We start from the raw sequence: 20,661 nt of genomic DNA, 5'->3' as shown, positions 1-20,661 counted from the left end.
GGGCTCCAAGAGAGAGAGAGAGTTCATGTAATTTTTCTGCTCCTCCGTTCAAAGAAGCTCACCACGTTCATCTTCTTGGTTCTTTCGGTAAAGTCACGTAGAAGGGAAGTAATAAAATAATAAAAATAAAACATAATAAAATAATTCTCACGACGTTTCGGCAACAACGCAAGCAGCCGTCCTGCGTTGTGGCCGAAACGTCGTGAGAATTATTTTATTATGTTTTACTCTTATTATTTTATTACTTCCCTTCTACGTGACTTTACCGAAAGAACCAAGAAGATGAATCCCTGCAGTCACGAAAGCTTTTGTTCATCAAGGGGCCGTGCACTTACCATTGCCTGCGTCTTTAATTTTCCATTAACGAAGGAGATGCGCGTCATCGGCCTGCTGATGTTCCGATGCGGTCGATGGTTACCCCACCGGTGTCGCTGAGGGATGCCAAAGTCAGGAGATGCGACCATTTGGGTCTCGAATGAGGCGTTTTATTCTGGACGTCGGCGTGCCACCATCACTCGGCAGAACCTCGGACTTCCAATTGCCGTGGTGCAAAATGGGAATCTTCAAATCGCGATTTCGTAAAATCTGCACGTGCTCGCGATGTAAATTCCCACCAGTCACAGCTGGGAGCTCGAAAGCCTCTGTTTGACATCAATCTTACGACTGTAGATAATGTGGGGATGAAGGCGATCGGGACAGATACATGCATGATATCCCCGACCAAATATATATTGTGCATGTAAAGTATCTCCCTGCTGTAGAAACTAAAATCTAACAAGACTTAGCAAGTTAATAACAGCGTTATCTAATAATATGGCGCTAAACCCGTTCATTGTATTCCATGTATGCGTAGCAGGCTACACCCTTTGCATTGGGTAAAAAAAAAAAAATCTGCCGAGGAAAGAATATTTAACAAAAATAGACACGTGCATGCTCAACGGCAGCGGTGCACACGAACGGATCGACTTGGCTGCCTATTGCTCACCGTCGTGCAACGCAGCGACAAGTTGGACGCCAGTTTCCCGTCGGCAGCGTGCGAGCTCGGCACTTTAGCAACGGAAATGACGATCGCTCCCCGTTAACACCCGCTGGCGGGTCGGGCACGTCACAAACGACCTTCCCACAAACCTTGAGGTCGTGCGCCGACACCAACGTTCAAGTGTTATGTTCATCTCTCTGCCACGCGCGTCACGCAGCGGCCTCGCTATTGTGTGAGCAGGCGGTGCAACTGCACAGAGGCCCACGGGCAAAACGGGTTGCCCAGATGCCAAGAGACGGAGAATGGGGGGGAGGGGGGGAAGTTGGAATAGGGTGCCCCCAATTTTAGTTTCAGGCACCAGGGCCCATGCTGGCGACGCTACTTCTCCACTCTCGTAATTTGACAAGTCTGGTGAGTGGGTTTGCTGGTCCGCGTTCTCGCAATTGATTTGGAGAAGTTACCAAAGCGCTACACTCAGTGGACTTTAAAGACCACGGTGGCTTGAGGTTCAGGCCACCCTGACCCAAGACCTCCTACCACGTCACCTACCAACTCCACGAGTCGTCACTATTTGGGGGTCATGATTCAACTCAATCACTGTCTCTCGGGGGGCATTGTTCTTTTCCGGCTTGGTTCGGACTCCTCGTCGTTTGCTTTCCATCGTTTGCACAGTTTAGTTTGCCCCCTTTAGCTCTCGGGCAACATTGGCATAGTGTGGTCGTCGTCGTCGTCGTAATCCGTAAATAATCGATTCCCGCACGCCACCACTCGATGCGCGCACGATAAGACAATTTTTGTTCGCCGACAAAGCGATGCACCGCCGCCCACCACAGTGACCGTGTCCTGCCCGTTACACATGTCAACTGAAAGCACTTTTTTTAACATACGTAGTTGCACGACGGAAATAAATAAATAACGCATGCTCCTCAACAACGCTGCCGCAGTGCGGCCCGGTTTAAAGAGAGCGCGGATAACAAATGCACGGGGTCATGACGCGCCCAAAGATCAAACAAACACGAAACAAATGTTAAATGCTAGACTGAATGAGTAACGGCATGGACTCTAACGTCTATCGTGCATTCCGCTCTGGCTCTCACCCGCTGTGTATACTATGGAAGTGATGCCTATTGCTTCGTTGTACAGAGTATTTGTCGCGGCAATATTTATTGACTTCGACTACGGCCATGAACGCATGAAGCAGGCTGGCCGAGCCTTCAGCAGGGGGGAGGGGTTTAGAACCGCCCACCCCCCCCCATACTGAGCCTCTAGCAGGGGAGGGGGGTCAGAACCCTCCAGCCCCCACCCAACCACCCCCACGGGGCCATTCCTCACACGTAAACGAGTCGACGCAGGTTTACGCTTTAAAAAACAAAAAAAAGATGACAAATTTCAAATAGAATTTGGCCTGGCCATATCGCAGCGTTATTGATAATCATGATCGGCGTTTAGGTTGCGTGTGGCGAGCTGGGGCAAGTAGAACAGCGGCAGTGAGATCGGCTCGCAATCGGAAGTTTGCGAGTTCAAATCCTGGTTGGGGGGGGGGGAGAGGTTGACTCAGCCCATCATTCCTCTGCGGTGGATACAAACAGTACCACTTTGTGATGAAGTCAACAGTGGTCGTCCTATGCGTAGACTCGCCCTCCCCCGCCATAGGAATATGGAATTTCCACCACTGCCTCAGGGCTGTAAACAGACGAGCGCCGTCCTGGGCAAGAAATCACTTTTATATATTTTTTTAACATTTTTTTTTGTGGAAGGTTCAGAAGTCTCGAGAACGCCCGCTCGGAAAAAAAGTGACAAATGCCACCTCTCACACGGTGGTCTCTCTGATCGCCGCAAAGCGAGCTTGCAGCTCTTGCACGATGGCCCTGTACCCGCGCTCGGCAGGGCCGCGTAGTCATGCGCTGGACGATCCCAGGTCACCAGCCACGTTGCCGTGGTTGTGGCTGGCGCCGCCGCCGCCACCGACGCCGGCGCCACCGACGCCGCCGTTGTTGTTGTTGGGCTTCGACTCGGGGCGTTCGGCGAGGTGCGACGAGCCGGGCTTGAACACCAGGTTGCCGTCTTCGCGCCCGCCGCCCGCCTCCTCCATCTCCACGTACTTGGCGCCCTGCGAGTGCTGGCGGGCGGGAGAGGCTCGGGAGAAGGCCTCCTTGAGGCGGCGCTTTATCTCGGGGTCGGGGCACAGCAGGTACTCGTAAGCGGCGCCGGCCAGCACGGCGCCCAGCATTGGGCCAATCCAGTACAGCTGCGCCGGGGACGGAGGGAGGGAGGGAGGGAGGGAATGCAGACACCAAAGATATTAGGGCTTGGTGAACGTTATCGCAAACAATGCGAAACTGGCGATCTATAGGGCCCGAAAATGTGCAATTGAAGGGAATGGCTCATCCAGCCACCGTCACATCGTCAGGGCCCTGATTTATGCCGGGAATTTGGCTGGAATTTGGCTACGCTCAGTTGACGACGGGGGGGGGGGGGGGGGGGGTGGAAGGGTGTTCCATCCTTTTTGACGTGTTGGGCTACAGAGAGTGATCTGTGTGATGTGACTGATGGGTGGGATCTTGCAATGAGTTTTTGAGGGTGTTTTTTTGTTGTGTCTGTGAACACAGTAGTACACTATGGGAGTTATGTTACACGGGTTAAAGGTGTAATTAATATATGTTATATTTTTTGTCCAAAAAGGGCCATAAAATCTAAGTGCCGAATAACCGAGCATGTTTTTTTTGTTTTGTCTGATCGACAAAAAAAGGTGCGCCTTATGGCGGCATCTGGTCCAACACCATGTGAGACTAGGCTCTAAACAAAGCTGTCTCGGGTGTGGACCAATCAATTTCAAGGACAGTGCATACATTATCAGAGTTGTGTGTTTTGTTTGCATTCTGACTGCAGGTATTGTGGTCAATGCAAACATGACTCCTTGTAAAAAAGGTGTCAGTTTTGTTGCCAGAAAAAAGGGTAAAAAAACAATTATCAAAGCACATTATCGTTTTGGCCCGCAGACACCCAAGAGCCGAGTGTAAAAAAAATAAACGCTAAAATGGCTCTCAAAACTGTAGCACCTTTTCCCCACCAGAGATCACACCGACACTGCTCATGGCTCCTCTGTGTGGGTGGGCGCACGAGGGGGTCACGGGGGGAGGGGAGGGTGGGAGCACGTGGGCCTTGAGCAGACGGGTGCGGACGTACCCAGTGATGGTCCCAGTTGGCGGACACGATCGCGGGTCCCAGCGAGCGCGCAGGGTTCATGCTGGCGCCCGTGTACGGGATCTGCGCGATAGATGTGGTTGGTGCAGGAGAGGGGAGCAGAAACGGGGGGGGGGGGGGAGGGGGGTAGAATGGTGTCAGGGGGTTATGGGGGGGGGAGTTCGTTTAACACGTAGGCTTTCGCGACCAATATTCATAATCAACGTTTTTGGGTTTAGATCGCGTTATTTATAAATGTGTCGTAACCCTCCACCACCCGACACGACCAATCAGTAAAAAAGTGTCACGTTGACAAAAGACAAATAGTTCACTGCTTTAGCCCACCGGTGTGTTGAAGCGTGAAACCACAACATTTACAATTTGAGTACGACGTTTCGCTGGTAATTGCATCCAGCATCATCGGGCAATTCGCCAGAATGGTGAGGCTCTGCTGTGTCTCCCGTTCTTATATAGAGCAGCAGCAGGGGGAGTTCGTTATAATTCTTGTTGCTATTGAATGTCCAGGCGGTCCAACTACACTGAAGTAAGGCCCACTGAGCTATATAGCTCATTTTCAGAAGCAGCCTGGCCACAAATGACAGCTCAACGAAGTGACTTAGCACGTGGAAATTTACAGCACCCAAACACTCGGAATGCATGTCAATTCTAAATGTGGAGGGAAAAACCGGATGACCCGGAGAAAAAATACACGTGGCAATGGGGAGACCAAGCAAACTCCAGAGTCGGGAACGAACCCACGAACCCTTGCATAGCAGGCGAGGCAGTTAACATCTCGCCACTGCGGTGCCCCACAATTTGTGTAGGAGAGCACTCAATGTTGGGAGCGCTCTAAATCGAGGCGGACGACGCATCTGCCTCGGAACGCTGTTGGCCGCCGTCATTCTCTATCCACTGCCGGGCGAAAACATTCCCAGGGCGACTCTGTCGCCAGCCACTCTCCAACACAGCAAGCCTCTTGCTGCGTGTGCCTCAGATGGCTTCGTTTTACACAGCCACGGGGAACGAGGTATTTTCTGCCGAGGAGACAATAAATCTCGACAGGCTCCCGATGTGCTAAATAATAGGCACAAACTGACCAAATCACTCAATCCGCGGAGCTTAAGTGGGAGTGCACGCTCGTTCTCACGAATGGAATTCGACAATTGCTTTTTCGAAATTCGAGTTTATTTGCAACCGTCGCTTAACGTTGAGTACAGAACTGTTTTCTGATCGCTTGATTTTCCAGTTTTACAAGCGAGCACTATGCCCTTTTTGATTGATGGTGTGAGGCTAAGGGTGCCACGGTGGCGAGATGTGAACCACTGCCCCGGTGGCGAGATGTTTACCACCTCCCCTGGTGTACAGGAGATCGTGGTTTAGATCCAGACCCTGACGCCCCCTCGGTCACGTGGATTTTTCTTCGAGTCCTCGAGTTTTTTCCCTCCACATTTAGAGACATGCGTTTGGAGGATTTGGCTGCTATTAATTTCCACTTGATAAGCCACTTCGTTGAGCTATCTTTCATGGTCAGGTCGCTTCTGAAAAATGTGTAGATATTTTAAGTGATTTCTTTACCTTTTATATGCTGTGCACTCCTATCGTGTTTTTGTACTCTTTGTTGTGTAACATTCTGACCAGCCCCTCCCAGACATCTGTGAAAATAGATCTTTATAGCTCATCGGATTCCTTCAGTACGAATAAATACTCTGATCCATCGACGTACCGGTCGGCATGGCACGCCTTTCGCGAACTGCTCGCCTCGCAATGTGATATCATTAAAGATGGCCGAATAGAATTTGCATACACCATTTGGCGGGGGCCACGCGCTCGTTGGCGGTAAAGATTCACAACGTTTTCAGGCAGTGCTCTCGTTGTATACCGTGTGGCGTCGTCGTCGTTCATACAAATTGCATCTTGCGGTCACAAATTTGCCAATTAAGATATTTTTAGCCAGTTATTGAGTGTTTTTGCAGATTGGGGGGGGGGGGGGGGGAGGGAACCAGAGCATCAGGTGAAAAGTCATGCACGTGAGAGGAGCAATACCCTATCCCATACGGAAAGGAGGGATGATATTAGTCCACGTTTTGCCGTACCGCCTTCTCCTGGCGTGCCATGGTATGTTTGCTCGAGACCCATGGGAAGGGAGTTTTAGGAGAAAATCAGTCTGCTCTCTGCCGTACCTCCTCCTCCTGACACGCCATTGCATGGCCCCTCGACACCCACGGGGAACTCCGCAAAACACTTGCGTGATCCACCAACCCTCGCCCGCACAGTGCCGGTCTACAGGCGCGCAAGAGCCACCGCGGAGACTTGAATCGCGTGAGGACTGTACGCTATTTCGCTGTGTGTGTGTGCGGCCGAGAAACACTTGAAGGTCAACAGGTGACTCAGCGCGAATGGGAATTAGGGGGACACTGGGCGTGCTGCCGGCCCCAGATGATTCCCCTCGAGTGCCCGATCAGAGCAGCTGCGACGCTCTCGGTGACAGATAAATATCGGTTTGCGGGACATTTCAAAGTGTGGCCGTGGGCCGTAGCCTTATTATCATAACAATTACAACAATTGTGGGTGTAACGATCCACGCCTCCACCCCCCCCCCCCCCCCCGCGCTCGGACGCCCGCCACGTCTCTGCCGATTCACCGATACGTAGCGGCCTCTTGTGGCTTCAGGGGGTCGTGTTCGAACCAAAAATAAAACCACGCGGTTCTTAAGACACGTGGCTTGACGCGCGCACTGTGACGGCTCTCTGACAGGGGGCGAAGCGCCGCTCTCCCGAGCGATTCCAGACTGATGCTTCGTCTCGTGACACCACTCCCGTTGGCACAAATGGGATTTAAAAAGAAAAATGTGTGTGAGAGAGGACGACGATTTTCGTGTTTAAAGAACAAAAAAATCATAAAGCCCCATGCTGGGTGCTCCGATATGACACCTCGTTAAGATTCACACGTGGTGCGGGGGGGGGGGCGGGGAGGCGTGGGGGGGGGGGTGATTGGAAAGGATGGCGAGTTAAAGGGGCGGTGTGGGGAGTAGGACGAGGAAGGTGGATGGGGGGGAGGGGGGGTAGGAGGATTTGAGGGGGAGGTGGGATGAACCGCGGAGGAGTCGAAGGAAGGGAGATTACCAGTGGCCGCTTGGCAGATAAAGGGCAAAATCGAGCGGGTCGGTTACTAGGACGAGACGTGATGCTGCGATCGCACGGGGAATTAAGTGCCGGGGCTCTCCATTCGGCGTTCGCCGAGAGGGGCGAGGGAGGAGGCATCGCCAGAGCCCTCCCTTCCACCGGCTCCGTAAGCGACACGCGGCTAAATGAACTTGAGTCCAATTGAGCAGGCGGCCAAGTGAAATTGTAATCGCCTTGAATGGATTTAGACCGGTCTGTTAGCGATGTTGAAAAACTGGAAATTGTCAAACACTTCTTACTTTTCTTTTCCCGCTCGGCGGACGGAGTTTAATTGCGTTTATGCTTTCACCGTGCAACGCAACTATCGATCGATTTGATCAACAGCAATGCATTGTAATTATGATTGTGAGCATCGATTACGTGCGTACATTGCGCGAACGTTTCTCTCACGTAACTGGATGCACTAAGCGTTGCACGCCACCGTTCCAGCCCTGTATGCAAGCGCCACCGAAAAACCTCATGATCCACAAATTTCACATTTTCAACGGCGGCACGGGACCATTTCCAAGTGGAAACTTCTCGGCGCATTTCCGCAGAGACCTTGACCCCCCTTGACCAAATGCCGGTTTCACACCACCTCCATGCGAGAGACACTGGCAATAGCCGTGAGCACCTCTTTCGTCGGCCAGCATGCTAAATCAAAACACCCAGAGGCATCATCATCATCATCACGATCCATGGGCAGACAGCCAGGAGGTGTCTACTGCACATTTCGTAATTTATACTCTTAGTTCTTTCGGTAAAGTCACGTAGGTAAAAAAAATGAAATAAAAATTAATAAAAATAAAACAATAAAAATCACGACGTTTCAGAGGCAACACAAGCTTCTGTCTTCAGGTGAAACTGTCACAGCAAAATATCTGTCCCAAGAGGTCTTGTGCCAATACACTCAATTAGCGCCACATCTTTCTAGCGCCAATCTCTCGTACCATCGTGAAGCCATTCTCCGTTAGGTGTTCCTCTCTTTCCGGTTCCTTCCATTTTTCTGAACAACACACGATACATTTTCCTCTTGTTGCCCATCCTACGTAGGTGTCCAAACAGTTATTTCTCATCACTGCCTGCATCACCAGGTTGTCTTCTTCTACGTGCAACCTTTTTCTTCCATGTCAGTCACTCTTTTGGTCCAGTTTAGATGCAGAATCTTTCTGTAGCTATACATATCGAATGCCGATATCTTATCTCCGTTAGTCTTTTTCAATGTCCAAGTCTCGCAGGCATACAAAGCTGTACTGAACACGGATGTTCTTAAGATGTTCAGTTTGGAATTGTAGCTAATTTGCTTGCTTCTCCAGATAATATTGCCGCTGCAACCCTCGCTCTTACGTCTTTCTGTTGATACACCCACGATCGACGGAGTGGCGGACAAAGGAGGGAACACACCAGCGTTGGGCATCTACGGTGGAGATGGAGTGATGGAATCGGCTTACATCAAGTGCCTGCACACGAAATGATTTCATCGCGTGTGTTCTGGTTCTTATTCTTAACCGTTGGCCATCGAACCTACTGACGACACGTCCTGCCCAAGTTCATTGGCTTTTATGAAACTAATTATTCGGCGATCATAGCACCAGTTACATGTCGGTACGTGGCCTTGTCTGGATTTCTGGTGGGGATCACACCCGAAAAAGGACAGAGGGCAAACTCTGTCGTACGTAGCCAACCTCGCAGCACGGTTGGCTACGTACGGTGCGAAAGAGTTCAGCTGGCAGGACTGAATACAAGTCTCGTCTTCACTTACAACAACAGTGTTATCGTTGAGTGCTGGACAAACATTAACCCCCTTGTAGGTTCATATGTGGTGTAGCCTCCTTGGGAAGCACGTTTTTTTTTAACTTGGACAGCAAAAGCCAAATAGACACTCAAATGAAAATACGTTTTTAAAATCCTATGATAAAGAGAATTACTTTTGTTTTAATTGTCTTAAAAGGTGCAGGAATTTTAAACACGTGCAAGTCCCTCCCTCTGATGCTTATGTTTCCTGAGATCCCTAACCCGAATGGAAACGGCAGTTGGGCTACTAAAATGAATTATTCTCATGGTGTTTTCTGGAACCATTTCTGGGTAAACTTTCATTCAACAAGTTGGCGTTGTGTAGGAAGGGAACGAGTCCTCGGAGGATCTCGAAGACTGTCGGTGACCTTGGACCGTATTTGATCTGCGACCGCATTTGCCACCAGAACCACATTTGGACACGTAAGCGTAGCGCCTGCACCCAGGCGCAGGCAGGCAGAGGCGCACAAGTGCCGGGCTATGAAGAGCAAGCGGGGTCGGAGGTGGGGGACCCCACCAGGGCCCATGCCAACCACACTACGCCACGCCACTGATTGGCGCCGGGAGCCACGGTGACAAGGAGATGTTAACTATCTCGCCTGGTAGGCAGGCGGTCGTGGGTTCGATCCCGAACCTCATGCCTGCTGTATATTTCGAGTTTGTATGTTCTCCACGTGGTGGCGTGCATTTTTCTCCGGGTCCTCCAGTTTTTTCCTCCACGTTTTGACTCAACATCAAGAGTATTTGGCTTCTTAAAAATTTCCACGCGACAACCCACTTCGATGAGCCAGCTTGGTGCGAAAGGCAGGCCCACTTCTGAAAAAGAACTATGTATAGCTCCGGTCGGGGGGGGGGGGGGCTTTGTAAAATAAAACAAATTAGTTTATAGGTTTTTCTAATTAGCGGGACGTCGCTTACCGCAAACAGGTGGCCCGCCATCACCGCCACCCCGACGGCGACGGAGCCCGGGATGCGCGGCTCGGGTCGGTTGGGGTCGCACGTGGAGAAGACGGTGAAGGACAGGAAGAAGGTGATCATCATCTCGATGAGGAGCCCGTGGCCCGCAGACAGCGACTTGTGCAGCTTGGGGGGGGGGGGGGGGGGGGCAGCAGGGAAGGGGAACACGCGTGTGTGAGTTGGGATGGTGCGCGTGTGCGTGCGTGGTGGCACATCAGTCGTCAGCTCGCCACGCTGGGAACGGCGTTCGATTCCCGGCTCGCGACGACCGAATAACAGTGGCGAACATCCTGAACCGGTGCTGGGCCTCAGCCTGCAAACGTCAGCACTGGGGAGACAAAGGCGGCCGGGCATGTTGCTTGCTACACCCACCCCCTCGTTTTCCATGGCGGCCTCAATAGGCGCTCGCTAACAGCACTTGTCCCAATGGTCTGTTAGGGCTACAGGGGGGGGGATCTTTGTATTTGCAGGTTGTCATGGAAGGAGTTGTTGTGTGTGTGCCGACATGCAGTTACATGTTTGGCATTTGGGGTGCAGTGGTGCTGCGAGGCAGGCAGTGGGGGAGTGCGTGTTCCAGCAGGACGCAATGTTGGTGGTCAACCTGCAAAGCAACATTCCAAGTGGCCGTTTTTTAGTTTTGCCTCCAACGTAAACCTCTTTGCTCTGTGCACACACACATATATACACGATAGCCCTGGCTCGCCCTACATGTACAAGGAACTTTTGTCAATCCACTGCTGTTGTAGCGAGGGACCGTCCAACGCAGTGCGGATAATGGGGGGCTACTTGACAATATTTCACCGCTTTGCTGATCGGATCTCACCGTGTCGGCTGGTAGGTGGGGAGCATAGTGACTGGAGCTTGGTACTGTACAACAGTAGATTTGTCAGCACTATCCTCTGTCGACCGTGTAGCACCACGCTGCAAGCGGTAGAACCAAATGCCTTCATCTAACACTAAACTATGTTTTTATTTGACCAGGTAAGGCCCACTGAGCGACACAGCTCTTTTTCAGAAGCGACCTGGCCACAAATGGTAGCTCAACGAAGTGTGCTTATCACGTGGAAATTTAAAGCAGCCAAATAATCTAAACGCTTGTTTATAAATGTGGAGGGAAAAACCGGAGGACTCGGAGAAAATCCACGTGACCACGGGGAGAACATGCAACAGGAGTCAGGGTCGGCATAAAACCCACGACCTCCTGCATACCAGGCGAGGTAGTTAACATCTCGCCACCGTGGCAAGACCAAGACAAGATGCCCCGTATAGTCTGAACAAACTCTTGGGGTAAGTGCTGTTAGCGAGCACCTATGAAGGCACCACAAGCGGCCGCCTTTTTCTCCCCAGTGGCGATGTTCACACACCGCACTGGGTGCTCATTTGAGGCCGAGTCAACCAAAGGGAGGCCCAAGACCAGTTCAAATAATCGTGACTGCTGTTGGCCGTGAGCGGTAATCGAACTCGGGTCTCCGGGTTCGTAGCGCAGCGTGGCACCCATGGTGGCACCTACGCTGACACACACTCCCACACACCGGGCGACTGATATCATATTACGACGTTTCGATTGCAACACAAGCAATCATCATCAGGCATAAAAGAAATAGCAACAAAAATCTAACTAGAAAACTATAGACAGACATACAAGCAGACAGACATCACAAGGACACACAGAGAGAGGACACATATCCAAAATTAAGACTGATATCAATTCTAATGATCTTAAAGTGAAACCAAAAAAATTGAAAGCTGAATTTGTCCACACAAGAACAGCACAGTCGAATCTGTTACCCTATAAAAAATATCGACCCGACTTAATTGTAAAACAATATATTTTTCTTCTTCTTAGTTCTTTTGGTAAAGTCACGTAGAAGGAAAATAATAAAATAATAAAAATAAAACATAATAAAATAATTCTCACGACGTTTCGGCCACAACGCAAGCAGCCGTCCTCAATGAAGAACAGGTCTGTCGGAAAGACAGCGTCTGAATGAACACCACCAGGCTTGGCAGCGTATATTTAAGCTGGGTTGGAGGGGGAAGAGCGCCTTGACAAAAGGAATTTGCATATCAAGAGGAATTTAGCCCTCTACAGCCCACCTCGTAGGCCCACAGCCTGCAACAACCTGGTTGTCAACGGTATTATTTGGCGATTTCTGCGTTGGCACTGGTGCGCAGGCACGAGTAACAATACACTCTACACATTCGTCAATAACACCGTGCTCTTAAAAGGAAAACCATATATATAATAGGTGGCGTTTCAGCCAATGGGCCTTCTTTATAGCACAATAAAACATTTTTTACGTGATATGAAGAAGGGTCATTGTAGCCTCTTTATGAAATATGTTACCTTCAAGGCCACAGTGTTATTGACCAACGTTCTGACGTTGTTGTTTGTCCACAAAGGTGGACCCATCAAATCATTACCCAGGCTCAACCTGGGTAATAATGTGACAGGATCTGATGGGATTGTTCCAGGTGATTTGGTCAGAGGATACTCTCCCTAGAATACAGTTCAGTGGTTGCTGGCTCGTACGGTATTGTAGGCAAGCTATGCAAAGTGCAACCACATCCTCAAGCTGTGTTGTACAGTCATGCACAGATCAAACACGGCGATGGAACGCGTCTTGGGCAAGGAAGGCTTGGTTTAGACTCCAGGCTGTTATGCTTCATTACAATTATCTCAAATGATACAATAATAAATCAGCAATGGTGACTCCTTCGCATAAATAAAAGTATTGTTTTATACATCCCGCACGGCATTCTGAGAGTATATAATTTGAGCAGCATTGGTTTAAGACTCTGTACTGATTCTGACATCCATTGTCTCATCAGCAGAGTCAGCCGCTTCTTCGAACCAATGCTGGTGAACTAGACCGTCTCTGTCAGATGTGTGTCCCGAGCACCGCTCAATAGACGGGCGTTTGGTAAATTGCTAACTAAACCCTGCACATCACTAACCACTGCTTGTGATACTGCGTTTGCAGTGGTGCACAGGCAGAGATAACAAAAACGCGATAATCAATAACAACGCCCAAACTATAAAAGACAAAACAATATACACAATCGGGGCCTTTCCACGAAAAGGCGTTTCTTCTAAGCAGAGAGATCCCTCAGTTATTGATGCATGTGCCGAGTTTATATACATAAGTGGGCAATAATGAAATCTTCCCTGGCCTCTTGCCTAGTGTATAATAATCATAAAACATGTACATCCTCTTCTTGGTTCTTTCGGTAAAGTCACGTAGAAGGGAAATAATAATAAAATAATACAAATAAACCATAATACAATTCTCACGACGTTTCGGCCACAACGCAAGCAGCCGTCCTCAGGTGAAGAACAGGTCTGTGACTTTACCGAAAGAACCAAGAAGATGAATCCCTGCAGTCACGAAAGCTTTAAATCGAAACATGTACATCCCTTTCTCAATTCACTGCCGAATGAAGGCCGACCCATGCTTCCCGAGTCACGGGAGTAGTTTTGTTATACTTCATCGCGGTTGATCAGTGCAGGCGAGCAACAGTTTTGGGGGGGCAGCGTTGGGTGTAAATCGCCGCTGGCGTTAGACACCACTGGTGATCGAACGCCGGTGACGCTGCACCATCTCGTCGGCTTAAATGGTGATAAATCAAAGTAAATCTGGTTGCGTTTAGAGCTGATTGAATAAAGGGCATCGGCCGGACCTGGTTAAATAAAGGTGAACATTGAATTTAACCGAGCCCGGTTATATAAGAGTAAAAGCCATTCAATGACACTGTTCACAAGAACGTGTCTCAAAACCCATTAAGATGTATACGGATTCATGGCAACCCGTAAGGAGACAAAGTAACTGGAGCTGTCAACGAACGATGCAATCAATCACGCGCTTAAATAAAGCGTGGGCTCGGACAGGCATTGCTCTGTTACAAGGGCGACGTGGAAGAAGGTAATCTAACGTGCGGGAACGAACGAAAATCCCAACGCCGCACGCGCCAATAATTTTTTGGCCTCGTAAAAAAAAGATGAATCAGAAAAATCGTTAAAAAATATATGTTTAAAATATAAATCACGTGCTGTGTTGTAGGAAATTTTGTATTTAAACTATACAAGGCTCACGTTACCACAAAGGAATAAACGGGAGTCTATAGTTAAAACGATTGGTTGAATAAATCGACTAAAGTTGTAATTTATCGAACACCATATGAGACTAGGCTCTAAAGAAAGCTGTCTCTGGTGTGGGCCAATCAGTTTCAAGGACAATGCATAAATTATTAGAGTATTGTTTTTTGTTTGCATTTGACTGCAAGTATTGTGGTTAATGTAAACATGATTGCTTGCAAAAGGTGTAATTTTTGTTGCCAGAAAAAAGGGGGAAAACCCTATTAGTATATTTTGGTACTGGCAAAGGAGGTCCCATGATGTAGCTGCTCACCCGAGCTCTCATTACTCTGATAGTGCGTTGTCTTTGAACTGTGCGCCTTTTGGCGTCATCTGGTCGAACACCATATGAGACTAGGCTCTAAAGAAAGCTGTCTCTGGTGTGGACCAATCAGTTTCAAGGACAATGCATAAATTATCAGAGTATTGTTTTTTGTTTGCATTTGACTGCAAGTATTGTGGTTAATGTAAACATGATTCCTTGCAAAAGGTGTCATTTTTGTTGCCAGAAAAAGCGGGAAAACCCTATTCGTTGTAATTTATTCTTTGGTGGTCGACTACCCTGGGCCCCTTTAAAATTTGGTGGTCGCCACCCAAATCTGGCCTCCAGAAGGAGGGAAACCCCCCACAAGCCCCACCCAGCGCGACACGGCTGACTGTGCCGATGACCTCTCCATGCTCCCCTGCCCGTCACCTCCCGTCCACCGGCACAAGTCGTGAGAGTAATCGAACCGACAATCTGCAGAGTAATCGATTACAGTACTTGAACACAGCAATCAGATAGCACAGATCTTCATTTAGTCCCCCAGCGCCTTAGTGCCATTTGGGCCAATGTTTTCCAGGAGCTTTAAATTAAACAGAAAACTCCAGAATGATTTTCCACCTTCCCACTACCATCACCTTTTTGCTGTTGTTTAAACCACGGCTGCTGAGCGCAGCCCCTCAGGCCAGATTAGTCACAAAGCCGGTCCACAACGGGTGCGGAGAGATTTTGTGCCAAGCATATTAATCGTTTAACTACGGATAAGCCTGTTCACTGTTAAACGGTAGCAGGAACTGTGCAATTGACAGTCTTCCATGATATTGTTACTGATTGGGTGTTTTGTTGTTGTTCAACATGCTCAGGTTTTTGTAACCAAATCGAGACTTGTATTCAGGTCGGTGGATATTGACAGTGAAGAATCTGTGCGTTAGGCAGCAAAGTGTCGACAACTCTCAGCTTGTTAGTTAAACAAATATGATGCTTGGAGTGTACTGATATCTGCAAATGAGTGGATCAGATCGTGAGCGGAATACAACAAGGCATTAAGAAGTAATATTGTGGATGAAACATATCCTTGCGGGATGCCAGAGTTGATGGTTGAAGGTGTAAGATTGGCTTGCAGGAGCTAAGGGGCACATAGCCCATCCTGATATTCACGAAACAAAGTATAAGAACTCAGAGTGATTGAAGAGCCGATTGTTAATGATGGCTGCCATCACTTTGCATAGAAATGAAGTGAAGGTGATCCAATGATAATTACACTTACAACGTGGATCAAACTTATTTCGGAATTTGCATTGCGCGAGATAATTTCCAAGTCTTCGGCAGAGTCTGCATGCCGCCTGAGAGCTTGAAGAAGCTACAGAGAAATCATTCCTCCACAAGTCCCATGGGACGATACAAACTAAAATGTCACTTGAAAAAAAAATTGTGGCGACTAGCTACACAGGCAAGATCGGGTCCATACTTGCCCACTTGCCTCAATAGATGAATGACAGACTGATTGGGCACGCAATCCTCACTTTCTTTTCACTTTTCCCAAACACTCACTCTCATGTGTACTCTCTATTCGTATTGTTTCATTCACGGATGGATGGAATTTTTGATTGGTTTGCTGCTATGGATTTCCAAACGATGTAAGCCGCTCTGTTGACTCTTTTAGGTCCCATAGAAAATATCCAATCCCATCTCCCACCGCTCCCCGACCCACACCACCACCCCACACACCTTGCCCATCCCACCCACACCACCCCACACACACCCCGCCCCTCCCACCCACCCACACCACCACACACACCCCTCTCTCCCACCCACACCACACACACCACACACACACCACACACCCCGCCCCTCCCTCCCACACCACCCCACACACCCCACCCACACCACCCCACACACACCCTGCCCCTCCCACCCACACCACCACCACCCCGCCCCTCCCACCCACCCCACCATACACACCCCTCCCTCCCTCACACACCACCCCACACACCCGTCCCTCCCTCCCTCCCACCCACCCACACCACCCACTCCACCCCACCCCGACCCCCTGACCCACCTGCGTGACCGCCATATCGCCGCGTGCCTCGGGTGGGGTGACCGCGTAGACGAGCCCGGCCGCCGTGACGGCCCCGACGCACTGCGCGAGCATGTACACCACGGCCTTGGCCAGCGTGATCTTCCTCATGCACGCCATCGCCGCCGTGAGCGCAGGGTTCAGGTGCGCGCCGCTCACGTGGCCGAACGCGTGGGCCGACGCGGCGAGGCTCAGGCCAAAGGCAAGGGCCGTGCGAAGGGGGTCCGAGGCCGTGTCGGGCCACGGCATCGCGGAGCCCAGCGCCAGCATGAGGAAGAGCGCCGTGCCCGCGAACTCGGCGGCCACGCAGCGCCAGAAGGCTTGCGTCCAGACGCCGCGGAAGGCGGTCATGGCTTAGGCCTGCGTGGGAGGGTGTGTGGTGTGTGTGTGGTGTGTGCGTGTGGTGTGAGTGTGAGTGGTATGATGTGTGTGTGGTGTGAGTGTGATGTGTGGTGTGTGTGAGGTGTGTGAATGTGGCATATGTGTGGTGTGTGTGGCGTGAGTGGTGTGTGGTGTGTGAGTGTGGCATGTGTGTGGTGTGAGTGAGTGAGTTTGTGATGTGTGAGTGTGTTGTGTGTGAGGTGTGTGAATGGCATATGTGTGGTGGTGTGATGTGGGTGTGGCGTGAGTTTGTGGTGAGTGCGTGGTGTGAGTGATGTGAGTGTGTGTGGCGTGTGAGTGATGTGAGTGTGTGTGGCGTGTGAGTGTGTGTGGTGTGAGAGTGTGTGGTGTGAGTGTGTGTGGTGGGTGAGGGTGTGTGTGAGTGTGTGGTGTGTGAGTGTGGCGTGTGTGTGTGGAGTGTGTGTGTGTGGGGAGCGGTAGTGTAGCGGTTAGCGCTACGCTGCGCTACGAACCCGGCCACCCCCGGGGTTCGATTCACGACCAGAACCGGCGACGACTATCTGAACTGGTCCCTGCTCCCCCCCCCCCTAGGTTGACTCAGCCTTAAATAATTATCCGGGCATAGAGGGATAAAAAAACACTGGCGAGACAAAGGCGGCCGGGAGTGGTTCTGACCACACCACTCTGTCGTGCTTTGTACAGGGGCCTTGTCAATAGGTGCTCGCTAACACCACTTGTTCTGTTTGTTGTGGACTTTATCTATTGACCCCTAACATTTTCCCCCCCTTTGCTTAATTATTTCTGTTTTCACATCCATTATGCAAAAAACATTACGTTTTGTAGAATTAAATTGTGGATGGGGGGGGGGGTCACAAGACATCTCGGCCACCCTCTACAATATAGGCATGTGGGAGGAAACTTGAGAATCTCGACGTTGCCCAAGGTTTTCATTTAGTTTATGATTAATTATCATAATTAGCCCTCTTTTTGCTCACTTTGCATGAGGGTCCTGCCAAGTATAACCCAAAATGGGTAATTTTTGCGGGGAATTTTTTTCTTTAAATTTGGCGACAAATAATTAATCGGAACGTGACATCGGCACACGGATGGGCCCTCCTATTCACGCGAAGAACGGGGGGGTCACGGCATCTTGAACGTCCACGCTTTGAAGCAAGGTTACAGCAGGGCGGCCGAATGTAACCGGACCCTGAATCGCCAGGGCACGTCACGGCCCCTCGAACGCACAATGTTCCACACAGATGGATTCAAGGATAAGTTTTGCGAGACGAATCCCACTCGTGGCCACCGAGCAGCCCAAAGTTCGGAACACGAAATTTAGACGCGTGGATCTTTTCTTCTTGGTTCTTTCGGTAAAGTCACGTAGAATGGAAATAATAAAATAATATATATATATAATTAAATACTTCTCACGACGTTTCGGCCACAACGCAAGCAGCCGTCCTCAGGTGGAGAACAGGTCTTATCGAGAAGACAGAGTCTGACTCTGTCTTCACAGGTCTGTCTTCTCGACAGTCCTGTTCTTCACCTGAGGACGGCTGCTTGCGTTGTGGCCGAAACGTCGTGAGAATTATTTTGTTATGTTTTATTATTATTATTTTATTATTTCCATTCTACGTGACTTTACCGAAAGAACCAAGAAGATGAATCCCTGCAGTCACGAAAGCTTTAACGCGTGGATCTGTCATACATTGCCCCCACCGCGCAGGTTATATCTTCTTACACAATATATCATTGTACTTTAATTGGTAATAATCGCATGCCACTATACCCTACACACATCAAATACACACGCCACATCATAATACGATAAAATTACAAATCCTTTCAAATTCTACAACCCACACAGGTGGCTGTCGGTAACAAGACGCATTCTTGTAGGTCCAGTCACATCCCGTGACGATCAGCACATCGTCTCCTTTGCCAACCGGTGGCAGCAGGCCGAGGCAGCTTTCTATCGGCCTCATCCACATACTGCACGGGAGACTGATTACTAACTGGGTTCACCGGCGATGGAGATTGTAAACGTGTAAGCATTTAGCACGGACATTGCATTTGTGCGTTTGACATTAGCCTTACAGCAAATGCGGACAGCATTTTTTGGTTGCCCCTACCCTGAGTGCATCCCAGTCGCCCTACGGGCTGAACATTTTGACGGCTAAAGATGATAACGACGAATTTTAGGGATCGTTTTCTTTAGATTAAGCGCATAAACTTGACTCTATTTGTGCGGAGTGTCAGCTCTCTATCAGATGCCAAGCGCGTCTTGTATGCTCTCGGGACACGTTCCATTCCTTGGCTTCATATATAGGCATCATATACACACACGCACGCACGCCTTGCTATATTATTACATACGTACAATGTTTCGGTCGCGAGGCGCAGGGAGGGACGGGACTGACGGTGACATCCAAAAGGACGTGTAACACGTTGCGAGCATTCATTACAAGGAGGTCTCGCGATGGCTGCCGAAATATTCGAACGCATAATTCCAATAATCCCTTTGGTGAGCAAAGTCATCGTCGACACATTTTTATTTGTGTTAGCAAGGCCACCACCACCACCACTTTATCTTCTCGAACTGCGTTCGGGTGACGTTATTGTTTTCATGCGTTCCATCACCCGTCGGTCAAGCAATGCAGTGGTTGTCAGGGAGCCATGTTAGGACACCACTGGAGCTATTATTGCACTTTTAAATCGCCCAGGTTGAAAACTCATTTCTTTAGAAACCAATTTTTGCGTCGAGTTTTGTTTCCCTCCCCCCGCCGCGCCTACGATAATTACCGCGGTTGGCTACGTACGCTGCGAAAGAAGTTCAACGTACATACATACACATCTGTATGTAATCTTTACAGGTGACACACGGTGTGTATGTATATAAAGCTATATACAGTACTAGCATGGGTGGAGTTTGGGTGGTGGGGGGCACGGAGAGGGCTGTGCCCCCCCCCCACCCAAACTCCACTTTATACATTTATTTTCAGTAGTTAAAAATTAAGATTTTAAATAAATACATTACATGCCCCCGCGATCCCTGTGAAGGACAAAGCGAAATCCTGCCCCCCCCCCCCAAATATAGAAGTCAAACTCCGCCTATGAGTACCGGTGTATAGAGGGGCTAGGTACGTGTCCAACAGTTCGCGTTGAAAACATCAAACGTACAGAAGCATCGCGCCGCGTGGGGTTTTATTGTATTATTCCTACCTGGCAGTTGCTGTTGGTGTCGTTGCTTAAATAACGTCTCGCTTGCCCACGGGCGACTGGATAGAATCCACCTGAGAGCCGGCACATATATAGTCGCACGCACACACGCACCCACCCACAGCAGCCCCACCCACACACACACACCTGTCTGACGTAGGTATATCGTTTACAGGAGCGGGTTGAAGCAAACACGCGGCTTTTAAAGCAGGTTTATTTTGGCACACCGCATCCGGCAAAACCGGTGGCTCAGTTTTTTTTTTATTTTAAAGCACAGGGTTGACGAAGAAGCTTCCCAACGTGCGGAGCGAAACGTCGGACATGTCTTGTCGGGAGGGGCCATCGGTGTACATTACCCGCGATGACGTCGTTCAGAAGCGTGGGCATCTCCCAAAGGAAATCCCGAACAAAAGAGTGGTCCGAAAAGCATGAAACTCAACACACCCGTCTTACAACACTTTTTTTCCTTCAAAGGAAACAAACAAAATATATAACAGGTGATGTTGTGCAATGGCCCTCCTTCATAGCGCATGATTGAAAGGAAATAAAAAC

At 49.7% G+C, this 20,661-nt stretch overlaps 1 protein-coding gene across 1 annotated transcript; it reads right to left on the bottom strand.

The window, feature by feature from the left end:
- Positions 1 to 233: 233 nt before the first annotated feature.
- Positions 234 to 20,205, bottom strand: AQP4 (aquaporin 4). The gene is made up of 5 exons (XM_061548651.1): positions 20,113 to 20,205; positions 16,531 to 16,908; positions 10,036 to 10,200; positions 4,166 to 4,246; positions 234 to 3,227 (listed from the first exon to the last, which is right to left on the bottom strand). Exons 2-5 carry the CDS (start codon positions 16,897 to 16,899, stop codon positions 2,877 to 2,879), a joined length of 966 nt encoding a protein of 321 aa, XP_061404635.1. The 5' UTR covers positions 16,900 to 16,908; positions 20,113 to 20,205; the 3' UTR covers positions 234 to 2,876.
- Positions 20,206 to 20,661: the final 456 nt, after the last annotated feature.

This window comes from Lethenteron reissneri, chromosome 9 (assembly GCF_015708825.2).
Source record: "Lethenteron reissneri isolate LAM-NWPU_2019-01 chromosome 9, ASM1570882v1, whole genome shotgun sequence".
Classification (NCBI taxonomy): Eukaryota; Metazoa; Chordata; class Hyperoartia; order Petromyzontiformes; family Petromyzontidae; genus Lethenteron; species Lethenteron reissneri.
The sequence above is the reverse complement of the archived record's forward strand: the minus strand, read 5'-3'. Positions and strand labels throughout refer to the sequence as shown.

What these genes read in the sequence shown, in the direction of transcription:
- AQP4 (XM_061548651.1), bottom strand. Translation starts at nt 16,899, where the DNA reads ATGACCGCCTTCCGCGGCGTCTGGACGCAAGCCTTCTGGCGCTGCGTG. An exon ending in TGGCGGGCCACCTGTTTGCG is followed by an intron (nt 4,247 to 10,035) that starts GTAAGCGACGTC and finishes TCTATCGCGCAG; the next exon opens with ATCCCGTACACGGGCGCCAG. An exon ending in CCAACTGGGACCATCACTGG is followed by an intron (nt 3,228 to 4,165) that starts GTACGTCCGCAC and finishes TCCCCGGCGCAG; the next exon opens with CTGTACTGGATTGGCCCAAT.